The sequence below is a fragment of the Macaca mulatta genome, chromosome 10 (assembly GCF_049350105.2).
Source record: "Macaca mulatta isolate MMU2019108-1 chromosome 10, T2T-MMU8v2.0, whole genome shotgun sequence".
NCBI classification, from domain to species: Eukaryota; Metazoa; Chordata; class Mammalia; order Primates; family Cercopithecidae; genus Macaca; species Macaca mulatta.
This window is the reverse complement of record NC_133415.1, coordinates 74,673,611-74,700,658: the sequence shown is the minus strand read 5'-3', so window position 1 is coordinate 74,700,658 and position 27,048 is coordinate 74,673,611. Positions and strand designations below refer to the sequence as shown.

At 39.4% G+C, this 27,048-nt stretch overlaps 1 protein-coding gene across 40 annotated transcripts in view; it reads left to right on the top strand.

Moving 5' to 3' along the window:
* PLCB4 (phospholipase C beta 4) overlaps positions 1 to 27,048 on the top strand; it is a 437,093-nt gene that overhangs the window by 225,872 nt on the left and 184,173 nt on the right. For all 40 annotated transcript variants that reach the window (XM_077951242.1, XM_077951243.1, XM_077951241.1 and 37 more), the window contains one exon: positions 10,379 to 10,477. In XM_077951242.1, coding sequence (XP_077807368.1) covers positions 10,394 to 10,477 — 84 coding nt within the window. In that variant the 5' untranslated portion in view covers positions 10,379 to 10,393. The remainder of the gene's footprint in view (positions 1 to 10,378; positions 10,478 to 27,048) is intronic.

Here is a 27,048-nt window from a genome sequence, read left to right as displayed (position 1 = left end):
CACTCATAAGTGGGAGCCAAGCTATGAAGATGCAAAGGGATAACAATAATATGGTGGACTTTGGGGACTCAAGGGAAAGGGTGAGAGTGGGGTGAGGGATAAAAGATTATACATTGGGTACAGTGTATGCTGCTTGGGTGATGGGTGTACAAAATCTCAGTAATCACCACTAAAGAACTTATTCCTGTAACCAAACACCACCTGTTCTCCAGAAACCTATTGAAATTTTAAAAAGATTAATATACAAACTATCTTCTGTTTCTGAAAGATCAAAATATTGTTAAGCCAGGGGTGGACTTACTACGCACTTAAGAACATGACCCCTCAGAGGACATCACGTGTAGATAGGTTCCACTTCTGCCACTGAGCCCTTCTGTACCATTATTGCTCCCTAGCTTGAGCCTGGCCTGCACCAGTCTAAAGGTGAATGGCAAGGGATTATCAGGCTGGAAAACCTCAGTCATGGACAACTATGTACTTTTAATACAATTTCAGCTCCCTGACGTGTTCTAGAGGATTTTGAAGGACTGGCATAGGAACTCAGATGTCATTTCCAAGGGAATTGCAACAGGCAAACAACCCACATCCAAGCAATCTTTTGAAACAACTCAGTTCTTCTCTTAGGAAGCTGTTGTACTTCCTTCATTGTATTCTAATTTCTTTGAAAACTGATTATTGCAGATTGAATTAAATTGCCAGGGCTCAGAACACAATACTTGAAAACATGGCACCTTGACATACTGAGTATTTTGAGCTAAAGGAAATTGAGAAAACTGCAGAAGCTGGAAGGTCAATCTCTGACCTTCTTCCCTGAGACAACTTCATGTGACAGGTATCCCACTTTATACCTGGAGGAAAGAAATGATAACACAAAGATGCCAAGAAGAATCTAAAGAGACTTCTTAGTTCCCCCCAGTTCATGACCATTATATCATAACCACTTTTGTCTAATCATGCTTCTATATGACTATCCATTCTTTATCAAAACTAAACATAGAACTATACAGTTATCTCTGTTTCTGTCTTTGTTTCTGAAGGCTCCTTTGTCACGTAAAACTTACATTAAATAAATTTGTATGTCTGTCTTGTTAATCTGTCTTTTGTTGTAGAGGGTCTCAGCCATGAACTTTGTGATGAATGAGGAAAGATATTACTTTTTCTTCCCTAGAATATATTGACAGTTATTCATTATATTTAAATTAAGCTGAATATCTAAATACTCCAGGCAACTAAGCATATTTTAGACATGTTTTGTAAAATCCTGATAGATTGAAACCTATAACGTGATCACAAACGTCACCTAATACATTTATAAACCTGGATCTCTACCCCAGGTAACTAAGCATATTTTAGACATGTTTTGTAAAATCTCGATATAATGGAACCTGTAGCATGATAACAAATGTCACCTAATAAATGTATAAAGGCAATACACTTTAATGTTTTTATTCATTAATAAAATATTTAAAGTGTATTCATCTATTTTTAATTATTAAATTTTAAGGAAGTTATACTTGCCCCTCAATTATGCTTAATATTAAAGTACGAGAGACAGGGACAAATAGTGAATGCTTGCTTTCTGTTTGTATTTTATTCCTATGCAATTTGTGTTGTTTTTTAATACACTCCAGGAAATTGTTTTTAATCATGTGATGCTTTACAATAGATAAATCATAGCAAAGGCCATAGATTTATTATAGCCCAGAATTCATTAAAGACTAATTCCAGTACCATCACAATCCGTTTTTTCCCAAATATAAGTATTGCAGAGGTTTCAGTTAACATTCATTTCAGTCAGTATATTAAGTAACTCCTTACTAGGTAATGAATAAGGATCAGTCATAACTGGGATGTGCGAAGGCTCCCATTGTACACTGAAGGTTTTAAATTCTGAAAGGGAAGGACAGCGTTTTACAGCTTTATGTATTTATCTCTTCCTGTTATTTGTTCTTGCCAAGATTTCTGCTAGAAAACATAGACATTAAGACTAATTTATATGAAAAGAAACAAGTTTTAAAATTGTATTCTCCATTTGCTTTAGAAACTATTTTTTCTGGAATATAAAAATTATAGTCACTATGAATATTTTAAAATACAGGAAAGTATTAAAGAAAAGAAAATTACCTAAAATTGCATCAGCTAGATGAAACTACTGTTTGTTTTGATATGTCTTGCTAGTCTTTCCCGTTATAAAATAGTGTGCATTTGTAAGCAATATGTATATAATATATAACATAAAAATTTGGATCAGACTCTCATGCAATTTTATAGCCTGTGGTTGTTTATTTTCTTAACTGTATGTTGAGAGCATTTGTGTTTGCTTCACAAGAGTTGTGAGTATTTTTAGAAACTCTCCTAAATTTGCTATTGTTAAGCAAATAACTATTCCTTTAAAGTATTATTTTTAACGGGTACAGTATTTAAGTACTAGAGTGTATTTAATCAATTGCTTAGTGGTGTTTACATAAGACCAATATTTTTCTACCATAAACAGCACAACAGTGTTCTTGTACATAGATTTTGTACACATGTACATAGGATACATCCTACTGGTAGAATTACTGGATAAAAGAGTATGGATATTTCAAGGCTATAGAAATGTATTAGAAAATTCTTTTTCACCAGATAGACAAGAATGCCTTCACCCCATCCCTCAACAGCATTGCATATTATCATAATTTTCATCCTGTACTCTTTGTATATTTTTGAAAAGGTTATTTAATGGCTTAATAAAAATGGAGGTATTTTTGCAAATGGGGAAAGTTATCACTAATGATACAATATATTAATGTCAAATTAGATTCTTACTTGAGGTAAAGCCATTTATTTAAAAGCCCTGGATGATCTGATGACAGCTTGTTGATCTGTTTTTAGAAATATAAGGATATCTTATTTGAAGATTGAAGAGCAAGGCACTGAAATACTCGTGATAGATTCAGCTAATTTACTTTTGGTCAGTGGAAATTTATCTCAACTCTCTATGTTCTGGAAAACAACCTTGGTTGTGCCATCATGAGGTCATTTAAGGTCATGGGTTATTTGGTTTAATGGGATTTGTATGGTTGGATGGGGAAGGGATTAATTTGTTCTGGAAAATTTTTTTGTCGTAAGGTTGAAGTTAAAAGTTACACTTGATAAAATTTATAACTGAGTCATGGTGCATTTATTCACTTGAAAGCTATATATTATCAAGTAGAAGCAAATGCTTTTTCAGATGAATTCATTTTTTCACAAATAGGAATAAAAAGTGAAGAATACCTTGTTTGGCTTCTGGGGAGCTGCAGGATTTGAAGTTTGTATTTATTGCTAAGATGCAAATTTGTTACAAGACATTTGGAACCTGGGGTAAAGTATGCAGAAGTAATGTCATTAGTCCTCAAAGGGGCTTTGAAACAGAAGGACAAGAATGATCTGAATTCATTTCTAGATGAAGTTTATTCTGTACTTTTCTTTCTGTCTTCCTCTGATGATTCAGTTGAACATACATGTGTTGAATGACCATTCCCTTCAAATCAGAGCAGTCTCTACTGCATTCCAAATTTATTTGTCAACTTTTTAGTTCTTTTAAGAAAGATGTTCAGCTTCAGGGGGCCCAATATATGCATTTTCTGGGCTACTATAAAAAATTAGCACAAACTAGTGGCTGAAAGTAACAGAAATTTATGCTGTCACAGCTCTGGAGGCCAGAAGTCTGACATCAAGGTATTTTCAGGGGCACATTTCCTCCAGGCTGTGGGGAAGAACCCATTCCTGGCCTATTTCACCTTCTGGTGGCTGCCAACTCTTCTGAACTGTGGCTACATCACTCCAGTCTCTGCCTCCGTAGTCACATTGCCTCCTCCTCTTCTGCTTGTGTCAAAACTTCCCCTGCTTCCCTTTTATAAGGACATTTAGGGTCCACTTGGATGATGCAGAATAATCTCCCCATCTCAAGATCTTTCACTTAGTCTCATATGCTAAGTCCCTTTTTGCCCTGTAAGGTAATATTCATGAGTTGCAGCAATTAGGAGGTAGGTATCTTTTGGAGGCCATTTATTCAGCCTACCATACCCAGGTACCTTAGATATACCTGGTTTTACATACTGCCCTCTGTTCACTCTATACCAGAACATGCCCTCTGTTCACTCTATACCAGAACATGAGGCACATGTCCAGAGACGAAAAATTCCTTGTGGAAGTGTTGACCTAAACTGGTCTAGGGTGGGGGTGGTGGTGAGGGAGGGTGAGCAGCGCTGACTCTACAGTTGATCCAACACGTCTGAGATAGGTGGTCTGGTAATTCCTGAAGACCACCTTATAGGTCTAGCAAGGAAGACAAGACAGCAGGTTTAAAGACTCAGGACAGAGTAGGCTAAGAAAACCAAGTAGGCTAAGAAAACTAAATCTCTTCCTTGGTTCACTCCAACCAAATGGATGGAAGGCCATCTTTGTGGGTAATACACATGTCCTACTTCAATATTTGGCCCCTCGACAGCCCACCTCAGCCCCCTTGTGTTCCTCCTAACTCTGCCAGTTTCTCATTGTCGTCTTTAGAAGGAGCTTTTGCCACTCGTTCTGGAACAAGACCTTCTAGGACTCCCCTTCTTTCTTGTCCCCAGCTTCCAAAGTCTCTGCAGTCCAGAGAGTTTTTCCTCTGCCCCAGTGCAATAGCTAATCCGATCCAGTTGCACGAGGATTTAGAAACAATGCAACTATTTAAAAGCTTTCTGGCTTCCTTCCAGTAACTGCTCAATGTGTTTACACTGCAAGAGGTTTCGGGCTGTCTATTCTTTGACAATGTAAATTCTCTTTCACTTCCCGTGTTCCTCAAGGAGAAGGTGGATCCTTTCCTGTGGGCACTGGATGGTGAGGCGATGCCATTCTAGGAGGTGGAGGAGACAATTAAACCTTGAAATATCTTGAAAATGAGGCCTTGGAAGGCAAACAAGAGAATTTGAGAAGAGGAACATTTGGCATGGTACAATCAAAGCCTTTTTTTTTTTTTTTTTTTTTTTAACCAGTTGGCTGTGGGTGGGGATTTGAGAGAATTGCAATAACAATGTAGTTATAAGGTGGCCAGTTCCTCCCCTCTTTTAAAAAGAAATAACTGTCCCTTTAATATTCTCTGCAGTCACTGGGACTATAATGTGTACCTTCATTTGTTCCCATTTTAAAATCAATTATCTGGATCAAACTGTTGTCAAACACGATTGGCTGGGTCAACATTTTCTAGTCTGTAGGTCATCATTGTGCCATGTATGTAAAATAAGCCAGCTAGTGTCCCTGATGCCAGGCCCTGGGAAGTTTTCCACAGATAGCACAAAGAACAGCCTCGACCACAGCCACTAGTTTAAAATTGAGAACATTCAGGATACTCCAGCATCATTTTGCCAGAGTACTACTTACCTTGTTCTGAACCCCAGTGCTCTGAAGGAATAAACAATGAAATGAACTTTCACCTCCACTGCAGAAGAGATTAAGGTCAAAATTACCCTCCTCCTTCCATCAGCCTCCTTCACCCTCAAAGTTCTTCATGTAATGAGACTATTGTGATGAAATTAGTACCCAAGGTAGAGATGAATATTTTACTAGTTAAGAATAGTAGCGAAACATCATACACGGGGTACTTATGTTGATGCTGGGAGGACCAGAGTTAAACCAATGAAAGATGATGCAAACCGTAAACAGCTTTTGTTTGTTTGTTTGTTTTTATTTTTGATATAAACTTTTTGTATCCATAAGCCTCTTGTTGATTTAAAATGAAACCAAAGGGACAAATTAAAAGGGATGGTTGTCAGGAGTGAGACAATCGTAGAACACATACAATCCTGCAGAAAGAGATGTTTTGCCTACCATTCTTCACAGCCTGGCAAACTGGGGTGGCCACCATGTTGTTTTTTAATCTATCTTTCAAGCTAGCACTTAGCTCTCTGTAGTTGGTTATTAAGAGGGGGGGGTCTGTGGGTCTATTTTTCTCTGCAGATCTGTTTTACAGCATAGAAGGCATGGATGCACATCATCTACCTTGGAAGCTTGTTTCTAAGCTCCTTGGGTAGAAGCTGTGTGGTTATGTGTGTACATACATGCCGTATTCACCAAGCTATGCAAAAGGTTTCAAAGTCAAACTTATTTCTTCTGTGTAACTGATAGAAGGCTTTGTATCCTTTGATTATCATCTCCACGTTCCCCTTACCCTCAGCCTTTGGTCACCACAGTTCTACTCTCTGCTTTTATGAGTTCAACTGTTATATATTCCACATGTAAGTGAGCACATGTATGTTTGTCTTTCTGTATCTGGCTTATTTCACTTAGTATAATGTTCTCCTGTTCCATCCATGTTGTCACAAATGACAGAATTTCTTCCCTTTTTTAAGGCTGAATTCACTGTGTATAATGCACCACATTTTCTCTATGCATTCATTTGTTGTTGCATACTTGGGCTGATTCCATAACTTGGATATTGTGAGTAATGCTGCATTGAACATGGGAGTGCAGATATCTCTTTGACCTACTGATTTCAAATCTTTCCAGTAAATACCCAGAAATGGGATTGCTGGATCATTTAGTTCCTCAAAAAAACTAAAATTCCATTTTTAGTTTTACGTTTAAGCCAAATGTATTTTAACTTTGAAATATATATACTTTATTTAGCTTTTAAAATATTCTGATTAAAGTTATACACAGTATTCTCTTAGAATGCTCACATTCGCCTTCTTTAATTATATCCCACTTTTCATTGTAAATGTTGTGAGTTTGTGCTGCAGCCACCTCCTCCTCCTCATCCTCCCTTCTGCCCCCACCTAAATCTCCCTCTCTCTATGTCTCTCACTCTTGCTCTCAGTACTTGCCAAATATATATCCAACAGAAAACAATTAACTTTTGCTTTTACTCATCATTGTTTTACTAATTTTTTTGGGGGGGAGGGTACATATTACATATCTAGGTTTTGGTTTGTAATGCTCTCATCGTTTCTTTCTAAACTGTTTATAATTTCTGCTTAACTCAAGAATGATTTAGGGGTGTATGTATGTGTGTGTGTGTGTGTGGGTATGAATGTTTAATTTCCATGTATATAGATGTTGTACACTCTCTGTCATTAATTTATACATTTCCTTGTTGTTGTCAATGAGCATGACCACCATATTTTCTGCCTGTTGAAAAATGCTGAAATTTCCTCTAGGGCCTAATCGTGATCAGATTTTGAGATTGTCACATGTGTGTGGGTAGCCAGGGTGCAAAGGAGGGAAAGAAAAAAAATAATATACTTAGAGAGAGAATAAATATATTAAGAGAGAGAATAAAGCTCATTAAGTACTGTTATTTAAATTATGTTACCTTGAGTTATTTAAGTTGTTTGTACTAAATTATTAAGTATGATATTCAGATCTTCAAGATTCTTACTTCTTTGTCTTCTTCTTCTGTTAATTTCTGAGAATCATTGTCTCCTGTTTGTGACTTTGCTAATTTCTCCTTGTACTTTGTCAATTTTCAAATGTTTTGATGCTGTGTGGTGACATGCTTAAATATTAATGGCAGTTAATATGATGTATTATTACTGTCTCTGCTTTTTCTCTTGAAGTCTGTTTTGTCTCATATTATTGTTATACCTATCTTCTTTTTTTCTTAGCATGTGCCCATGGTATCTTCTTTCATCCCTGCATTTTCAAATTTCTTAGATAGTTTTCAAAATATTTCTGTAAACAACCATAATTTTACCTAATCTGAAAACCTCTTTTATAAGTGAATTTAACCAATTCTTATTTACTGTGCTTAGTGATGTGTCATTTTATTTTGTGTTTTCTACTTATAATATGTTCCTGTCTTCTCTCCATTCTTTATCTGCTTACGTTCTAAAAGAGGCTCAAGTTTCTTTTGCTATTTCTCCCCTGCTAATCATTTGGAAGTTATATTTTTTTAATTTTAATTTTCTATAGGATAACTCTTAAATTCATAGCACCCATATTTAAACTCCAATTTTCCTACTAATGTCTAGAGTTTTTAGTAACTCTGTACGCCTCCCAAAATGATTTTACTTCCCTTTGTCTCAAACTTCGTTCCTCCAGCCACCTCACTGGCCACAACTCATATATTGATATAATCTAGGATTTGGGTTGGCTAATTTTTAAATTTATTTTTTCTTTTCTACTTTTTTGGCATAGTACAATAAGACTTAAGAGTAAGCCTATTGTTTCTTTTTACTTTATTTTTCTTAACATTATTTCCCATATCTCTTTCTCTATATTTATTTTCCCCTGACAGAGTATATAATGCATTAAATTTTTCAAAGTAGATCGCTAAATCTTTCTGATTACTTACAAGTCTGTAAATAACTACATATTTCTCCTAAAAGTTGAAACAGTATTGAACACAGAATTTTAAATCCAAAATTATTTTCCTCAGAACTTTAAAACTGTCTTACTGCATTTAGTGTTGTGGATGATGTGACTGATAGCAATCTTATTGTCATTTTACCTCTAGATTATCTTTTCTCTTCCTGCATCTTTGAGAGATTTCCTAATTTCTGCACATTTTGTGTCTTCAATGTCACCATGAGGTATATTTGGGGGTGTATATCTTTTCCCCCCATTTATACTACATGGAATGAGTGGATTTTTTCACTCTGAGGACTCAAATATTCAGGTTTCAGAAACGTTCTTCTACGGTTGCTTTATTTCCATCCCTCCGTTGTCTCCATATAAGGTTGTTAAACCTTTCCTTTCTATTTTCTATATCTCTCATGCATGCTATTTCTTTTGGTGTTGCTTTTTTTAATTTATTTATTCTATTTTGGAGATGGAGTCTCGCTCTGACACCCAGGCTGGAGTGCAGTGATGCCATCTTTGTTCGCTGCAACCTCCGCCTCCTGGGTTCAAGCAATTCTCCCTGCCTCAGCCTCCCGAGTAGCTGGGATTACAGGTGCCCACCATCACACCCAGCTAATTTTTGTACTTTTTTAGTAGAGACAGGGTTTTGCCATGTTGGCCAGGCTGGTCTTGAACTCCTGACCTCAAGTAATCCACCCCACTCGGCCTCCCAAAGTGCTGGGTTTATAGGCGTGAGCCCCCACGCCCGGCCTGGTGTTGCATTTTTAAGAATTCCTTGGCTCAACACTTCATCTGAGTTTTCTTTACAATTCAGCTCATCTATTATTTCAACAATCTTGTTTTAAATTTCTAGTATCTGTAGTTAATTATATTTTAGGAACAGAATATACTCTGTATTCCCTCTGAAAAAATCAGTATGCTGAAGTCAGGTCGTGTTTTTCCTGGTCACTGTCTTTCCTTGGGTGTAAGTTTTACTTGCTGTGTTTGGTGTTCTTCCATGTTCTTTGCATTGCTTAACTATTTGGTGACTCTTTGTTGTATGCTCATGCAAGATGTTTGGGTTGTAGTTATCACATACGTACCATGTTGCCAACAAGAATGGGTAAAAGGAATGCTGAGTTCTTCCTAGTTGCAGGGAGCCACCCTGAACAGTGCCTAGCTTCTCTTTAAATGTCCTACTCACTGTCTATGATAAAACTGTTGCAGGACTTTTCCTTAGTTCAGCTGAAAATGGGGTTCTTTGTCCCACGGCCATGAAAATTCAAGCTCACAGACAATTTAAATGATGAGTAAGACAGGGTTTAATTGGGTTAAAAAGGGAGAAAAGGTGGCAACAGGGACTCTTACAAGCCCAGAATCCCTGCTAGAGGGCTTCCTGCCCGGCCGTTGGAATTCCAAGTTCCACACAGAAGGAGGAGAGGCCAGGCTCCTCTCTGCTACAAACATTGTGAACATCCCGAGGCCCTACCTCAGTGGGCAGGCTGGTTGGAGTTTCTTCAGGGACCCCCTATGAGCTGGCTGTCTCAAAACCAGACGTTCTCTTGTTCTCCGCGTGGCCCAAGAGGTGAGGAACAACGGGGTAGGGGAAAGAGAGCCTAAGAGAGGGCTAAAGAGAGGACCAAGAGCTATAAAAAATTCTGGCTATGCCTACGTGATTCTGCAACTTATACCCTGTGGGCTCCTCCTGCCCATATGTTCACCTTCAAGCCCATAGTGCCCTTAGCTATTTACAGCAGACCTCTCTTATGTATTGATTTTGGTCTATGGTTTCCTTATTTTATCTGGTGCCTTCAGATTTAAATATATATATATATATATATGCACATCTTGTTATTTTGTGGGATTTGGAGAGAATGGAAACTTCCCAAATGATCACCTCTGGTATTTCTTGATTATGATATCTCCAGGTTTAGAGAAAAGAAAGCAAGTTGGAGGTCAGACAAAGGGAAGAAGAAAAAACTGTATTCCACATATTTGAAGAAAAGCTTCCGTAAACACAGAAATGCAAAGTGATTAACCATCCTCAATTGTTTTTCCATTTTATGTACTAATGAGCTACTCTTTTCATTTTTAGGTCTTGAATATAATCATGGCCAAACCTTATGAATTTAACTGGCAGAAGGAAGTTCCTTCCTTTTTGCAAGAAGGAGCAGTTTTTGACAGATACGAAGAGGTAAATAAGTGTTATTAATCTTTTCTCTCAAAACATTCTAATAATTATTAAGTTTCAATTACAGTATTGAGTACATATTCTTTGACATAAGTAAGAACATCTTTAGGATTTATAGGTTGGAGTTGTTGAAAAGAAGCAAGTTATGAGATAGAGTAATAATGATAATGATACTATAAATTTTTGAGTGCTCGCTATGTGCCAGATGACCTTCTAAACATTTTGTGTGTATGATTTTTAAAAATTTTTTACAACAACCTTATGAGGTTGTTGCTATTAATATTCTCAGTTTACAGATGGGTTTTATGTAGTAACAGTTTTTGCTTAATGCAGTGCTTTTGGCAGTCTTTCTACATATAACTTTGTATGTGTTATAAATGTAATAGTGATTGAACTTTGTGCCAGTCATTGCTTTGTTCATTTCATTGATACAAACCATTTTGACCAAAGCTTTGCATGCCTCTGATTCTATCATTTATTGTCTGTGCCCTTGCAAGGTGGTGATGACTCCAGACTTTCTATAGAGCAGGGGCTTTGGGCCACCAATCTGTTCAGAATGGCTGGGTAGGTGAATTAAAGCCTCATTTGCATTGTAAATGCATGATTTTTCTTCTATTGTACTTGAATTTGAGGTGACTTTGGAAGGGGTGTATAATGAAATTGATGTTTCCTTTACCGCAAAGTTGAATGTAAAACATATTAAAACTTCATTTAGAGTCAGAGTTGGTTATTTCAAAATCAATGAAATGTCTAACGTGGCTAATTCGCTGATCTTCCCAGAGGTCGAGATTGTCAGATGCGGAAACTAGGTCTTCTGTGAGCTGACATAGCTTAATACTTGTTGACTTAATTTTTCTGCAGGGTGTATCATAGTACTCTCTAGATTTACAGGATAGTCACTTTTTCAGTAAACAAAATTGTGAATGCTAAGGATGGACCTAAACATGGTCACTATTCCTTGTTTGAATTAAAATATTGAAGTGATGACTGTTCATAGAAATTGAAATAACAGTAAACTACATTCTGCTATAAGATGAAACAATAATATTCTGCCATCCAGAGACAAGCACTGTTCATTATTTTGCAGTTTTCTTCTAGTCTTTTTTCATATTTGTTTTTCTTTTTTTCTCTCTCCCATGGTCGAGATCATAGAGTAATATTTTAAAAATATAAAGCAGATCCCATTTCTCCTGTGTTTAAAATGCTTCCATCACTTCCCATTGTAGCATAAAGGGAAGTTCACAGAATGAAATACAAGGTCTTCTATAATTTGGCTCCTGCTTAATTACCTCACGTTCATTTCTCTCCGGTTTCCAACATACACCGTATACTTCAACTATAGCAAACCACTTACAGTTTCCCCCATAAGCTATTCTACTACATGGTTTGTTTATGCTACTCCCTCTTCCTGAAATGCATTTGCTCCGACTGATTTGATTGGTGAACTCCTCTCGTCCCAGAACCCAGATAAGAAATCTCCACTTCTGTGATACCTTCCTTGACCCATTCAATAAGAGGCGATAACTTATTTTTTGCCACCACTGACCTACCCTTGCATATTTTACACTGCCTTCACATTTTATTTAATGTTTCTTTCTCTCAAACTATTCTCTGAGTTTCTTGAAGTCAAGGATCGTATTTTACTTATCTTTTTCTCTCCAGGTACTAGCAGAATACCTGTAACCACCAAACTCTTTGTAGATGTCTAGCATCTAAAATGATTTTAGATCCAGTTGATTCCAATTCAGACTAATAATTCAGAGAAGGTAATTTTGAAAAGATTACATGCAATCATTGGTTCAGTATATCTCATACTGTTATGTAAGGAAAAGCTATTGGAGAATAAAGTACTTGACAAAAGTGAAATGTGATTTGATGAACCAGAGATTCATTTGAATCCTTTTTATTTCTTGTGATTTTTTGGTTGTTAATCATCACAGCTCATATTAGGAAATACTGATCACCTGTGCTTCTAAAGGCATTTGCTTTTCCTCTGGATTCCTCTGCAAACCAGGCAAAGTTAGAAGAAAAGAACCCTTGAACAAGTATTAAATACAATGTAACTAAGCTTTCAACTCTTTCAAGTGCTATTTTACTAGGATTTTGAGCAAAAACGTTTTAACTTTATAAAACAAACATGTGTCTTCATGATAACATACCAAACCACAAAGCCAAAGAATATTTCAAGCTGGATGACAGACTGCTTAAAATAAAAATTATTTCCCACTCCTATAAGACTCAGTTCTTTAGAGCCAGAGCCATGAAAACATTTAAGGCAACAAAATGTAAGTAGAAAAGGTTCGTTTCTATGGTTGGTACGTGAACAGCCATGAGGGATTACAGCTGAAAGCCAGTGGGAGGAACAAGAATTAGAGAAACAAAACCCAAGCATCCCTAAAGTGTACCTTTTGTGAAGGGGCGTAAATGCTGTCAGCACCATATGATAACTAATGTTATCATCATGAACTCAAATAGCAGCAAAAATAAAATTATATTCCTTGTATTTGTTTAAAGAAAGCAGCTGGGCTCAATGGCTCACGCTTGTAATCCCAGCACTTTGGGAGGCCGAGGCGGGCAGATCACTAGGTCTGGAGATTGAGACCATCCTGGCTAACACAGTGAAATGCTGTTTCTACTAAAAATACAAAAAAATTAGCGAGGCATGGTGGCACATGCCTGTAGTCCCAGCTACTTGGGAGGCTGAGGCAGGAGAATCCCTTGAACCCAAGAGGCAGAGGTTGCAGTGAGCCAAGATCATGCCCCCGCACTCCAGCCTGGGTGACAGAATGAGACTGTGTCTCCAAAAAAAAAAAAAAAAAAACAGAGAGGTATCTTAAACAGTGAGTAAGCCACTGTTTTAAAAATAGTCAATAAATGTAGTAAGTGCAAATGCATTTAAAGTTTATTTTATTATTTCTGCTTTACTGAGGAATTATTTTTGAGGCAGCCAGATTTTTACAAATGACCTAAGTGGTAGGCTGTGTTGTAGCATCTGATTGTATTGCCATAACACTTCTAATTCTGTACTTCTCTAACTTTACTTGACTTACACATTACTTAAATGCAAAATATATTTTGTTTCCTAAGTGATGCTTAACATTAAATCTTTAAAATAGAGATTCGTCTCTTGTGGAGGAGAGAAATAGCAGTGCTTTTAAAAATACATGCAACCCAGATATCTCTAACTAAACCAGCCCCCTGACTTTCCTATAATATCCACATTAAAGATCTGTAGAACCCATTCCCTGTCAGGTCAGGGCCTTCCCAGTCTTTCCTAGAATTCCTAGGTTCTTACCCACTCTTGGTGATGACTTATGTCTTCAAGTGCTTCATTACCATTCACTTTCCAGGACTGTTGACTACTCTAATTTGTTTTCTTTCCTAAATCCATTTTAACATCAAATCCCAGAAGCAGAAGGATGTTGTATAAAGTAGACATTTTACTGAAGATTTAGTGGCAGCAGAGGAGAATTGCATCACACACCAGGACAACTTTAAGATTAAAAATCAGAGATCACGCTGAATAAATTTCATTAGCCAGCCCAGCCAGGGGTGTCTCTCTTTTTTCTTCTTTGTCCCTCTCCTCCATAAAGATGCATGTTCCTGTTTCCTTTATTTTATTTTAATCACACTCAGAGTCCTTTTTCACTTTTCCAGATGCTTTTTTCTTAACTGTTAAGCATTTTCTCTCTCTCAATCTAAAGAAGAAAAGTTCAAAATTCAAGTCCCCTCTCATCCTGAGCTGTTTGGCTCCCCTTCCACCTCAAACTCTCCCACTCAGACTCTCCTGATATCTTCCCTTTTGTATAAGCCTGAAAGTCAAAGTATGTCCTTAAAACAAACAAAATATAAAAAGACCTTTATTCTTAAGAAAAAGACTGCCATCATCGATAAGTGTTCACCAACAGGACTTTCCACAGTGATAGAAATGGTCTACATTTGTGTTGCTGTTATGGCAGCCACATGTGACTGTTCAGCACTTGAAATGTGACTACTGGGACTGAGGGACTTAAGTTTTTAATCTTACATAATTTAAATTCAAATTTATATAGGTACATGGGCCTAGTGGCTTTCTTATTGGATAGCATAGACAATCAACTCAAACTATAACCAGATTTAAAAATTCCTTTCTCCTTTCTTGGCACTAAGAAGCATTCTCAGTATATTCCATTGGAATCTACAGAATTCATCAGCCAGTCCTTCTTAGTGACAGCCAGAGCAGGGGTTCAAATGTTTTATAGATGACTCACCTCAGCCACTGACCTCGTCTTTCCCACATCATAAATCCCAGCTTGGGCTACCCCTTCTTCTTGCCCATGGAACTTTCTTGTATCTGAGTCAAGCTGCCTAGATGGAGTCCCTTTTTCTAGCAAAGTCTTGGTCTTCTTGGTCTTTATACTAGCCTCCCCACCTTCCACCCTACACACACACACACACACACACACACACGCAGTGGAGGAAAACTGAGACAATTATTGCAGGTGTCAGGATCAAAGGAGTATCAAAGTGCTGGGTCAATACAAACCTAAAGTCAGGCACAGTGGGACAGGTTGACTTTGGCCTCTTTCCAAAGTGGTTCTGAAATCAAATTGTGAGCAGCCACACCATGAAGCTCAGAAAAGATCAAGCAGCCTACACCCCACAGGCTGTTCATCAGAAAAGCAAAGTGCTTTCCGAATACGATTTTCAAGACTTAAAAACACAAGCCTCATATAAAGTATTTTGATTAAAAGATATATTTAACTAATCAGTGAGAACATTAACAGGATGATAAAGCTAGTTCCAAGAGCACTTGAGGAGAGAGTTTTACATAGGAAAGGAAAGGAAAAGAAAAGTGAAATAAGTTTTGTCAAAATTAGATACAAAACTGGCTAATGTCCTGTAAGGCAATAAAACTATAACCTATTAGAGATTTGCCTTTTTTTACTGGACACAAGTCATCTACATCACTATAGAATAACAGCAGAAAAATGCTATCTATTAAACTTCAAAGAATCTAGGTCCTAAACAACAGTAAATAGTAGATCAAACCAAAAATACATTTTTCTATAGAAGTAAATCATTCTTAGGTATGCCTCTTCAATCATGCTTTGACGTTACAATGAAAAGAGGGATAGCCATCTTTGTATATTATTTTTAAGCTTTAGATAATTTAAACTAAATTATGAAACAGTGTCCAGATATACCTGTATTTACACTAAAAGATACTTACAGAGTCTTCTAAATGATAATAATCATAATAATTTTAGTTTTTCAACTTTCATAATCAACCTAAAGGTAGACAAAACATTTAATTATTTTTGACCAAACATAACAAAAAAGCTGTTACCTTTATTTAAAGTAAGGGTGCCAGACAGATGCTGGAAATTAGAAGGAACTTGGAGAAACAGAGGAAAGGCCAGAGGCTTAATATTCTTAGCAAGAGGGAAGGTTGATAGTTGATGTACAATAGAGGCTTACATATATGATTTAAAGTATAAAAGTAGCCAACCACAAACCAAAAATAAAATAATTTCAAATTTGGAGTTGGGGGAGAAAAAATAGTGAAAATGTGTTAAATGGAGTTAAATTGCTGTGTTTTTATCCCAAGAAACCGATTTCTGCATGTTCCTCGTGGATAATTGCTTTAGTTGCTGGCTGTCTTGCCATGAGTCATGTTTTCTTAAGCTCCTGTCCCTATTCGAGTTGGACATACAGAACAGAAACATGTTGGTGCCACTTTATTATGCACTGCAGTAAGTACTGGCTTCATAGTTTGGACAGCAGCTGTACTCACCGCTATACCGCCAACACCACTGGCTGGGCTTCTCAGTTTTAAACTCCAGGCTTTCAGCACGTGGCCCCTGAAGCCCTTTCACTCTCACCCCTCCACTTTGTTCCACTTGCATATTGTGATGAGAACCTTGTGGTGTGAGAGGAGAGGATGGGGCAACAGGGCTGGGGGACTGACCCCAGCAGCCTCAGTGAGGAGGCCCCTTTCAGGCTGAGTCTTGATAGGTGAGTCAGTCAACCACTCAAAGCACAGCTAAGAAGAAGGGAGAGGCCAGGGCTTCTGCAAAGGCATGAATATGACAGCACATTCTAATGAGGGGTAAGGGGATTGTCCAGGTAGGGCAGAGGGTAGGGCGGTGGAGTACAGGGGTGAAGGCACAGAGACAGCCAGTGTCCACACCATCAATGGGTTTACTTTCCAGCCCAGGACATTGGCATTTGATTCTGAAAGCTCTAGGGAACCTTTGATGGGGTTTCAGCAGGGCAGTGGTCAGTTCTGGATGACCAGTGACAAGTGGATGCGGCTGGATTCCTTGTGGGAGTAGTCTGGGGGTTAGTGTTGGACTTGAAGGACTTAATGGACAGTCAGTCATACATATGGAGAAATAAGGGAGGATTTCGAGTATAGGAATAAATGAGAATATTTTTCTAACCTGGTAGATGTAGAAGATGTGAGAGAATAATTGTAGAATGAGGTTGGAATTTCTAGCACAGGAACTGGACAGCTCTGATGCAAGGTGGAGGGAATGCCAGAGAAGGGGGTACATGTATGGATGCATGTATATTGTTTCTTTCTGAAATGACGAAGAACCAAAAGCAAAAGCGATACCTTCTGTAGTACCTAAGAAGCATTTTGTATATAATCACATTAATACTAGTTAAAAATACATTGCACAGAAAGGGAAGAACATAATAAATGATCCAAGAGGACGAACATGTGGGCGCATCTTCCTCTCTCAGTCCTCCTCTGTCAGGGGGATTGTTGCTGCCTGATGGGATGGGATGAAAGAATGAGGACCCCAAGACCCTCACAGTCACGGGCTTCCTTCACTCACCCTCTCATGTGGGTGATACTGCATTCCTCAGGGTATGAGGACCCCAAGACCCTCACAGTCACAGGCTTCCTTCACTCACCCTCTCATGTGGATGATACTGCATTCCTCAGGGTAGAGGAATTTTTTTTTTTTTTTTGAGATGGAATTTCGCTCTTGTCACCCAAGCTGGAGTGCAATGGCATGATCTCGGCTCCCTGCAACCTCTGCCTCCTGGGTTCAAGCAATTCTTCTGCCTCAGTCTCCCGAGTATCTGGAATTACAAGCATGCGCCACCATGCCTGGCTAGGTTTTGTATTTTTAGTAGAGATGGTGAAGAAAAAGTATCTCTGACAGAATATTCTGAATTATAATTAGCGGTAAGATTGTAAATGTGTATACTTATATGAGTCTATCACACACTCTGTATATTATATGTGAATTATATTGGAATCATTAGGCTACAACAACCAATATAGCAACTTAATGATGATAAACAATCTTGAGTACAGTTGGCCCTTTAACGTTAAATTCGGAAATGTTTTAAAGTCATTACAACTTAATCCATGGTGCGAACCACTGCTCTAGAAGACTGAGCTAGAGCAATGAACATGACAAAGTCTCAGTCCTTTGGGAGTGTATGGTCCAGCAGGAGAAGACCAACAACAAACAAATAAGCATAGAAATGAATGGTTTCCAGCAGTGTTCGATACTATTATGTTACTAAAAGGAGTGATCGAAGGATCAGAGAGACAGGCAGACACTGAGGAGTGGGGGAGGGGACATTGCTGTGCATTGGGTGGTCAGAGCAGGCCCTATTCAGGAGGTGACATTTGAAGTTGTAGCTGAATGATAAGAAGGAGCTAGATTGGCCGGGCGCAGTGGCTCACACCTATAATCTCAGCACTTTGGGAGGCTGAGGCATGCAGATCACCTGAGATCAGGAGTTCGAGACCAGCCTGGCCAACATATCAAAACCCCGTCTCTACTAAAAATGTAAAAATTAGCCAGGCATGGTGGTGCGCACCTGTAGTCCCAGCAACTTGGAAAGCTAAGGCACAAAAATCGTTTGAACCTGGGAGGCAGAGGTTGCGATGAACTGAAATTGCGCCACTACATTCCAGCACTCCAGCCTGGGCAACAAAACGAGACTCTGTCTAAAAAAAAAAAAAAAAAAAAAAAAAAAAAAAAAAAAAAAAGCCAGTTTGACCAAGAACTAAGGGAAGAGCACTCCACGACATGGAAACAGCAAATGCCAGGCCCTGAGGCAAACGTAGTCTTGGCATGTCAAAAGAAGAGCACCAAGGGTGGAGTGAGCATCATGGGCAGGGTGTGGTAAGGGTGGAATTCTGAGAAGCAGGCAGAGGACCCCTCATGTGGAGCAGTAGTTCTCTCAGAGTGTGGTCCCCAAGCTAGCGTCATCAGCACCACCCCGAACCTTATTAGAGATGCGCATTCTCAGGCCCATCCCACGGACCTACCGAATCAGGAACTGGCCCAGGCATATGTGTATTAACAAGCCCTTCAAGGAAGTCCGGTGCACACTTAAGTATGAGAATAAATGGTGTAGGACCAGGCAGAGGTGTTTGGATTTCATTCTGATTGCTATGGAAAGCCATTTTCAAGAGACTGGCATGATCGGATTTACATTTTGGAGACAGTTACTCTGGCGGCCGTACAGAGGATGATTTGTAGGCGGGCTCCAAAAGGTGGAGAAGACCAAGACTTTAACGAAGGTGAGCTAGAGGTTTCATCCTTCCTTTTCCTGACTATGTCTCCATGGGCAATTTTCTTAACATCTCTGTGCCAGAAAAATAAGGGATGTTAAGGTGGACGGGTCAAAGAATATCAGTTGTTCTCCTTAAGATTCTACGAGTCTGCACACACCTGCCAGTCACCTTTCTTGTCAGCACAGCTGTGTGACTTCTTCCTGAGGTGAGAAGAAAGCCAAGGCCAGGCATCTGAGCACTGCCTCAGTTGGCCTGAACACTGAAACAACCTAAAGCACCAAAAACTAAGATCAGCCAGGTTTTTGCAAACAAAATAAAACAAAACAAAAACAAACATTCAGGCCTCTTCCTTCTTCTAGACCAGCCTTTTAAATGACAGTGCTGATAATGTTATCTGGTCTCTCATGCCCCCAAAGCTCAGAACTCATTGTCATCCAAGCATGAGACCTTTAAGGAAAGGTTTGTAGGGTAGGTCATCTCATGCTGAAAAGTCATAGAGCCGGGTCAGCATACTTTTTCTGTAAGGGACCACATATTAAATAGTTTAGATTTTATGAGTCCTGCAGCCTCTGTTACAGCTACTTTACTTTGTCATTGTAGCCCAGTAGCAGCCATAGAACATAATATGTAAATAAATGAGCAGGCACCTGGATTAGAAGACAAACAATACCACATAGAAATGAGTAACAAATTGGTTTTGATGGTAATGGTAATAATGAAATAATTTTAGTTTCAAGTAATTATTTTTACTCCTCATGTTCTCTTACTACTGTATTGTATTTTTAAGTTAGTCATCCTCTATTTCTTTTCCTTATCTTGATAGATCATTTTATCAGTTTATCAGCTTTTGCTGCATACGTAACAGACGGCTCACCTTTCTTTTCTAAGATGCTCTCATTTTTGTGGTCGGGGGAGCAGGGCCTTGCTCTTCTCATTTTCATGTCTCTTCCCTCTCTGTGAAGTTTCTTTGGGCTTGCTTTTATTTCTTCACAAAAGTAGAAGATAATTCTATTTCCTGGAGGAATGGAAGCATCTCCCCCATGAAACAGTGTCTCGGTCAGTTTCATGGAAGGTGGTAATCGTTGAGATCCATGCTTCAAGGGTGCAAGAAGGACATCTTATTCATGCAAAGATGTGAGACGCATCCATTAGGAAACTAGACAAGGAAATCTGGGGTCCCACTAGATTTACAAGGAGCTTGTGGAAACAACACAAGACAGGAAGAAAGTATGGAAACAATGTGGGCAATTAAATTAAAATATAGGTGTAAGCACCAAGGGGTTCTTCCTGCCAGCTGCACAAAGAAAGAATACAGCATCGTAGTAAAGAAAGAGTTTGGGCAGGTGCAGTGGCTCACGCCTGTAATCCCAACACTTTGGGAGGCAAAGATGGGCAGATCACTTGAGGTCAGGAGTGGGAGACCAGCCTGGCCAATATGGTGAAACCCTGCCTCTACTAAAAACACAAAGATTAGCTGGGCGTGGTGGCAGGTGCCTGTAATCCCAGCTACTCAGGAGGCTGAGGTGGGAGAATCACTTGAACCCTGGGACATAGATTGTAGTGAGCCCAGATTGCGCTATTGCATTCCAGCCCGGGTGACAGTAACAGAGGAAGACTCTGTCTCAAAAAAAAAAAAAAAAAAAAAAAAAGAGTTTAATAGAGACAAGGCCAGCCACACCACATGGGAGATGAGTTAGTACTCAAGTCATCTGGTCCAAAGCTGCTAGGTTAGGGGTTTTTTTAAAGGCAGTTTAGGGAAGAGGAGGTGGGGGAGGGGGTTACACTTCTGCTGGTTGGATGGGGCAAGGATTACATCATGCTGAATTGCTTCTGGTTGGGGCCATAGGAGTGGGGTTGGCAAGTGCAGGTGGGTCCAGGTGGAGACATGGGTGTGAGGCATGCAAAAGAAAACCTGAAAAGATATCTCAAAAGGCCAATCTTAGGTTCTACAATAGCAATGTTATTTGCAGAAGTAACCGAGGACGTTGCATATCTTCTAACCTCCAGAATAATGGCTGACAGTCGTATGTGTCTGTGCCTTAGCAGGACTCAGGCCCTCCCCTCAAACAAAAGTGGTTGGTTTTTGGGCAAGGCCTATTATCATTTAAACTGTAGCCTAAACGTCTTCCAAAGTTACCTTGGTCCAAAAGCCCAGGAATAATTAAGGAAAAGGCAAGATAGGAGGTGGGTTAGCTCAGCTGTGTTAATTTTTCTCACTGATATAATTTTTGCAAAGGCAGTTTCATGAGGAACTAGCTGAGGATCTACTTAGGTCTCTCAAGTACTACTGTACTATGCTAAAGAATTAAACTCAATGGCCAAAATTACAGTGCTGATTCTCTATTGCTTCTTCTCAACCTGCAGTGTAAAGAGGAAAATGCTCAATATTAGTTACCTCAAGCTGTGTCTGTGGGCCACAGGTGAATAGGAGGGTGTTGGCCAGGGCATCCTTTTAATTAGGGTTGATGAGTGCAGTCTTACAGATCATCAGGCTAGTGGTGAAGAGACCCTAAGGACATCCTGGTTTCATTCTCTTTGCACATCTCTTTGGAATTGCACTCTGTTAAGGCATGTGGTGTAGCCATTGAATTAACAGAGTTCATTCAACTGTGAACAAATGAACAGTCAGATGAAATATACAGCACATGTAAAAGTGAATACTTTTTCCTGTTGAGCAATGTAGGGAGAAATTTTTTTTTTTTTAATCAAGTTAATAATTCTGAAGCCCCTTCTCAAGTGATAAAATTGCATTTCTTTAAACCTGTGCAATTTCATCCTCTGAACTCCCTGTTCCTGAAAATTCTGAGGAATTATTTTTGTCATTACTTGTTTTGGTTGTTTTAGAGAGAGTGCTGTATTAGTGAGGGTTCTCCGGAGAAACAGAGCCAATGGGATATATAGAGATATATAGGTAGGAAGAGATTTATTCTGAAGGATTGGCTCACACGATTATGAAGGCTGAGAAGTCTTATGTTGTCTGTCTATAAGCTAGAGGCCTAGGAAAAACAGTAGGGCAGTTCCAGTTCTAACCTGAAAGACCAGAGAACCAGGGGAGCCAATGGTGTGTAAGTGTCAGTTGAGTCCAAAGGCCCCAGAACCAGGGGCATCAGTATCCAAGGCCAGGATAAGATGAATGTCCCAGATCAAGAGAGTGAATTCATTCTTCCTCCACCATTTTGTTCGATTCAGGCTCTCCATGGATTGGATGATGCCCTCCTGTATTTGGCAGATCTTCTTTATTCAGTGCATCAATTCAAACACAAATCTCTTCCAGAAACAGCCTCACAGACACACTCGGAAGTAATATTTTATCAGCCATCAGCCTTAGCCCAGTCAAGTTGACACATAAAATTAATCATGACAGGTGTTTTTTAGCACGGGCAGTAGTAAATCACTACTACTTTGAGCACTCAGTAGGTGCTGGAACTTGCACTTGACAAATGGTATAAATGATCAGGAAAGGATCCTGATCTAGACCCTGAGAGAGAGGATTCTTGGATCTCACCCAAGAAAGAATAGAGGTGAGTCCACAGAGTAAAGTGAAAGCAAGTTTATTAAGAAAGTAAAAAAACAAAACAATCACTATTCCATAGACAGAGCAGCCCTGAAAGATGCTGGTTGGCTATTTTTATGGTTATTTCTTGATCATATGCTAAACAAGGGGTGGATTATTCATGAGTTTTCCAGGAAAGGGGTGGTAATTCCTGGAACTGACGGTTCCTCCCCTTGTTAGACTATATAGGGTAACTTCTGGACATTGCCATGGCATTTGTAAACTGTCTTTTAGCATGCTAATGCATTAATATTAACATATAATGAGCAATGAAGGCAACCAGAGGTCACTTTCTTCTAACTATCCTAGTTTTGGCAGCTTTTGGCCGGCTTCCTTACTGCATCCTGTTTTATCAGTGGGGTCTTTGTAACCTGTGTCTTGTGCTGACCTCCTCTCTAGTCCTGTAACTAATAATGCCTAACCTCCTGGGAATGCAGCCCAGTAGGTTTCAGCCTCGTTTTACCCAGCCCTGTTCAAGATGGAGTGGTTCTGGCTCCAGTGCCTCTGATTTAAACATTATTTCACTTAAGCCTCAAAACAACCCTGTTTTAAGTAGGTCTTTTTAGCTTCCTTTTGCAGTTTATAAAACTGGGGTTTAAAATGGTTAAGCATGTTGCTTGAGGTTTCATAGGCTGGTTACAGACTTCGCAGAAAAATGACCTGCCAGCTAGCCTACAGTGGATCTCCAAGTATGGTTTCAGACAGCATCAGCAACATTTGTGAGCTTGCTAGAAATGCAGATTATTAGGCCCCACCCCAGACCTACAGAATCAAAAACTCTGTGGGGAGGGTCCAGCAAGCTGTGTTTTAAGAGCCCTCTCAGTGATTCTGATGATGCAGCTCAAGTTTGAGAACCTAGGCCTAGGGAAAGGTAAGGAATTGTAGACTTACTAGAAGGAAACAAAATTAGATCCATTTAAAGTTCTTTACAGCTAATCTTCCTCAAACAGGCAACACAGATAAAAGCGTGAAAACTGTTGAATAAAAGAGACTTCTTTATCTGGGCTGCACATATTAGATTTATTGAACCCTTGGCACAGTGCAAAGTACTTGACATCAGTCATCTCTTTAAACCCTCGGGTGGTTGTGAGGACTAAATGAGCTTTTCCACAGTTTACAGATGAGGAAAGAGAAGCTTAGGTCACTTAAGAATTGCCTGTTAATCAACTTATTTTACGTGATGGAGCTAGCATCCAGAACTAGTGTATTGCTAAAGAGAACATACACAGGTCACACAGCTTTATGACCCAGAATGGCTGTCAGCAGAGAAACATGTTTTTGAAGGTATATGTGATGTATAAAATACATAATTAAAAAGTCTTTCTAAAGTTCATTAATAGGCTGAAACCAAAGACCTGTTTAACTTTTTTACTCACCATTTGCTTTATTTATTCTAGACCATAAGTATTATACTACTAAGTCTAGATGTTCTTAGTCCAGTTCTTTTAGGGAAATGAGAATGGGAAGACTGTATTTTTCATATAATTTCCCCCACATTCCCCTAAGAAAACTGATACCTCTACCTTATGATCAATAGAAATCAGCCAGTAAGAAAAGGAAAGTATTTACCAGGGCTTTTTTAGGTTTTTGTTTGTTTGTTTGTTTTTGTTTTGAGACAGAGTCTCACTCTGTCACCAGGCTGGAGTGCTGTGGCATGATCTGTGCTCACTGCAACCTCTACCTTCCGAGTTCAAGCAATTCTCCTGCCTCAGCCTCCCAAGTAGCTGGGACGGGACTACAGTTGTGCACCACCACGCCCAGCTAATTTTTGTATTTTTAGTAGAAAGGGGGTTTCACCATGTTGGCCAGGTTGGTCTCGAACTTTTGACCTCATGATCTGCCTGCCTCAGCCTCCCAAAGTGCTGGGATTGCAGGTGTGAGAGCCACTGTGCCTGGCCTTTCTTTTTTTTCTTTTTGTTTTTGTTTGTCTTTTTTTTTTTTTTTTTTTTTTTTGAGACAGGACCTCACTCTGTCATGTAGGTTGGCGTACAATGGCACAATCATAGCTTACTGCAACCTCTAACTCCTGGGCTCAAGCAATTCTCTTGCCTCAGCCTCCCTCCCGAGTAGCTGAGATTACAGGCAAGAGCCACCATACCCAGCTATTTTTTTTTTTTTTTTTTTTGTAGAGACAGGGTCTCGCTATGTTGACCAGGCTGGTCTCGAACTACTGGGCTCAAGTGAGCCTCCTGCCTTGGCCTCCCAGAGTACTGGGATTATAGGCATGAGCCACTGTGCCTGGCCCCTAGTCTTTAATTTTTTAGGAGGGGGGAAACTAGGTAAAATGTACTATATATTGATGGAAATAGACTTAAAATATTGTCAGCAGGAAAGCCCATCTTTTTAATATTCACTTTAATAAACTAACAAGGAACATATAATTTATAAACTACTTTCTCTTAAAGCCATAAATAGTAAGCACGTGCTCTGAAATGCTGCTTTGTCAAGAACGTTAATTGAAGCAGATGGGCAGAGTCAGTATAGCTTCCCAGGTCCAGCCTGCATTCTCTTTCTACTGCGGAGTTACCCTGAGGACAGCATGCTGGCACCTCCATGGTTCTTCTGCTGTCGATCTTTTTTCTCCCAAGTACCTGAAAGGGCAGGTGATCCTCTTAACTTTGTAGACATGTGAAAAGGAGACTCGTTTTTGAATGCTCACCAAAAGCCAAGTTGCCAGGATATTGTTTGCAAATACAGAGAGGGTTTTTGTACTAAGTGGTATTTAAGGTAAAATCTTTGCCAAAGAACTCTATCCAAAAGCTTGAAATACACATACTTGGTTAAGGGAATGCATTTGGAGTTAAACAGAAATAGGTTCAGTTTTGGCTTTGCTACTCAAGAGATGTGACCATGAGTCAGTCTTACACCCACCAAGTACTAAGCCACAGCTTCCTTGTTTGAAAAATGGGAGTGGTAATACCTACCTCACATTGCCATCATAAGGAATAAGTAAGATGGATTTTTTTTTTTTAGAATGGAAGTCAGGTTATGCCCTTCTTTTGGTTTAAGTCTTTAATGGGTTTCCACCTCATTCCAAGTAATTTCCGAAGTTCTTTCTGTGTCCTGCAAGTCCCCTACATGACCTACCATTTCACTGTCCCATTGATGTTCCCTGAGCATTCTAGGCACACTGCGACCTCAGGGCCTTTGCACTTGCTGTTCTCCCTCTGGACTGCTTTCCCCTGTACAGTCCTCGTGGTTCACTTCCTCACTTCATGCTGTTTCTGTTAAAATATCACATTCTCCTAGAGGCCTTCTTACTCACCTACACACACAGGCTCCTGACCCTTCTGGATGTTTTAATTGTTATATTTATCACTACCTGATAACTTACCCTTTTTTGTTCATTGCTAAAATCCTTCTAGAAGATAACCCCTGAGAACAGACTTTGTTTCCTGCTATATCCCCACCAGGGAATTAATTCATCACCCAACAAATATTTCATAAGTACCTACTATGATCCAGCAATTCCTTAGTTACTTATCTGAGACTGAAATTCATTGATACTTGCATGCTTCCTAATTTTTAAGGAATTTTAAATGTCCCAAAGAACTGGAACTGAAAATGCCATTTTGGAATGTAGAGAAAGGTTAAGCCAGAGACACTATCTGTGGCAGCTATGGAGGTGTGTCGCTTAAATCTCCTTTCAAGAGGCAGCTGCCCCAGGAGTCCCCTCATTGGACAGTTTTGCTGCAGGGTCTTTAGCACCCTCAAAATGTCCGTGCCCAGGCTGTACTGAACATGGCAAGGTGCTGCAGTTGGGCCTTTCCTGCCCAAGTGAGGCTCCTCTGGTGGGCGGTCTGTGCTCTACAGCTGCAATCCAGCTGGCGATGTTCTCAGCTGCACTGCAATCTGAGACAATTCCTCCCCAGTTCTCCCTGCTCCCTCCTCTCCTCTCTCAGGTGTTTGTGAGGCCTGGTTGGGAGGCTCTCCTTGTCACTCAGCTTCTCTCCCCTTTCTCTTTCACAGGCATTTGCCCTAATGGATTGCTCACTTTTCCAATTCTGTCTTGTGGTTTGTTTCTAGATGGAGCAGCCCTTCCCTGAGGGTAAGAGGGCCTCAGGATAAGCCTTCAGGACTCCACTGCCATTTCCTGAGGCCAACTCTGAGCTCACTGCAGAATGCTCTAGGTGGTAGCAGTGGTTCTTGTGTGATGTTCCAGTAATTGCTGCACTTATTTTAGACACAGTAAAAAGTGACAGAGCCAGCACTGACCCTAAGAGCCAGTGAGGACTATGTATCTTTAAGGCCTAAATATAAGCTATTTCAGAAGACAGAAGTCCAAAAGGAGTGACGTATCATGTAGCTCTTGTGGCGGGGGGGAGAAGCATGTTCAAAAGCTGCATTATTTAAATGAGAAATGCATATATTTAGAGGGAAATTCCATAAAAGTCATTTGAGATTCCTTTTCTTTCAATGCCGTATTCAGCATTGTCTGTTATCTCTGTATATCAATAGTTTAAAATATTATTTCATAGACCTGCCTTT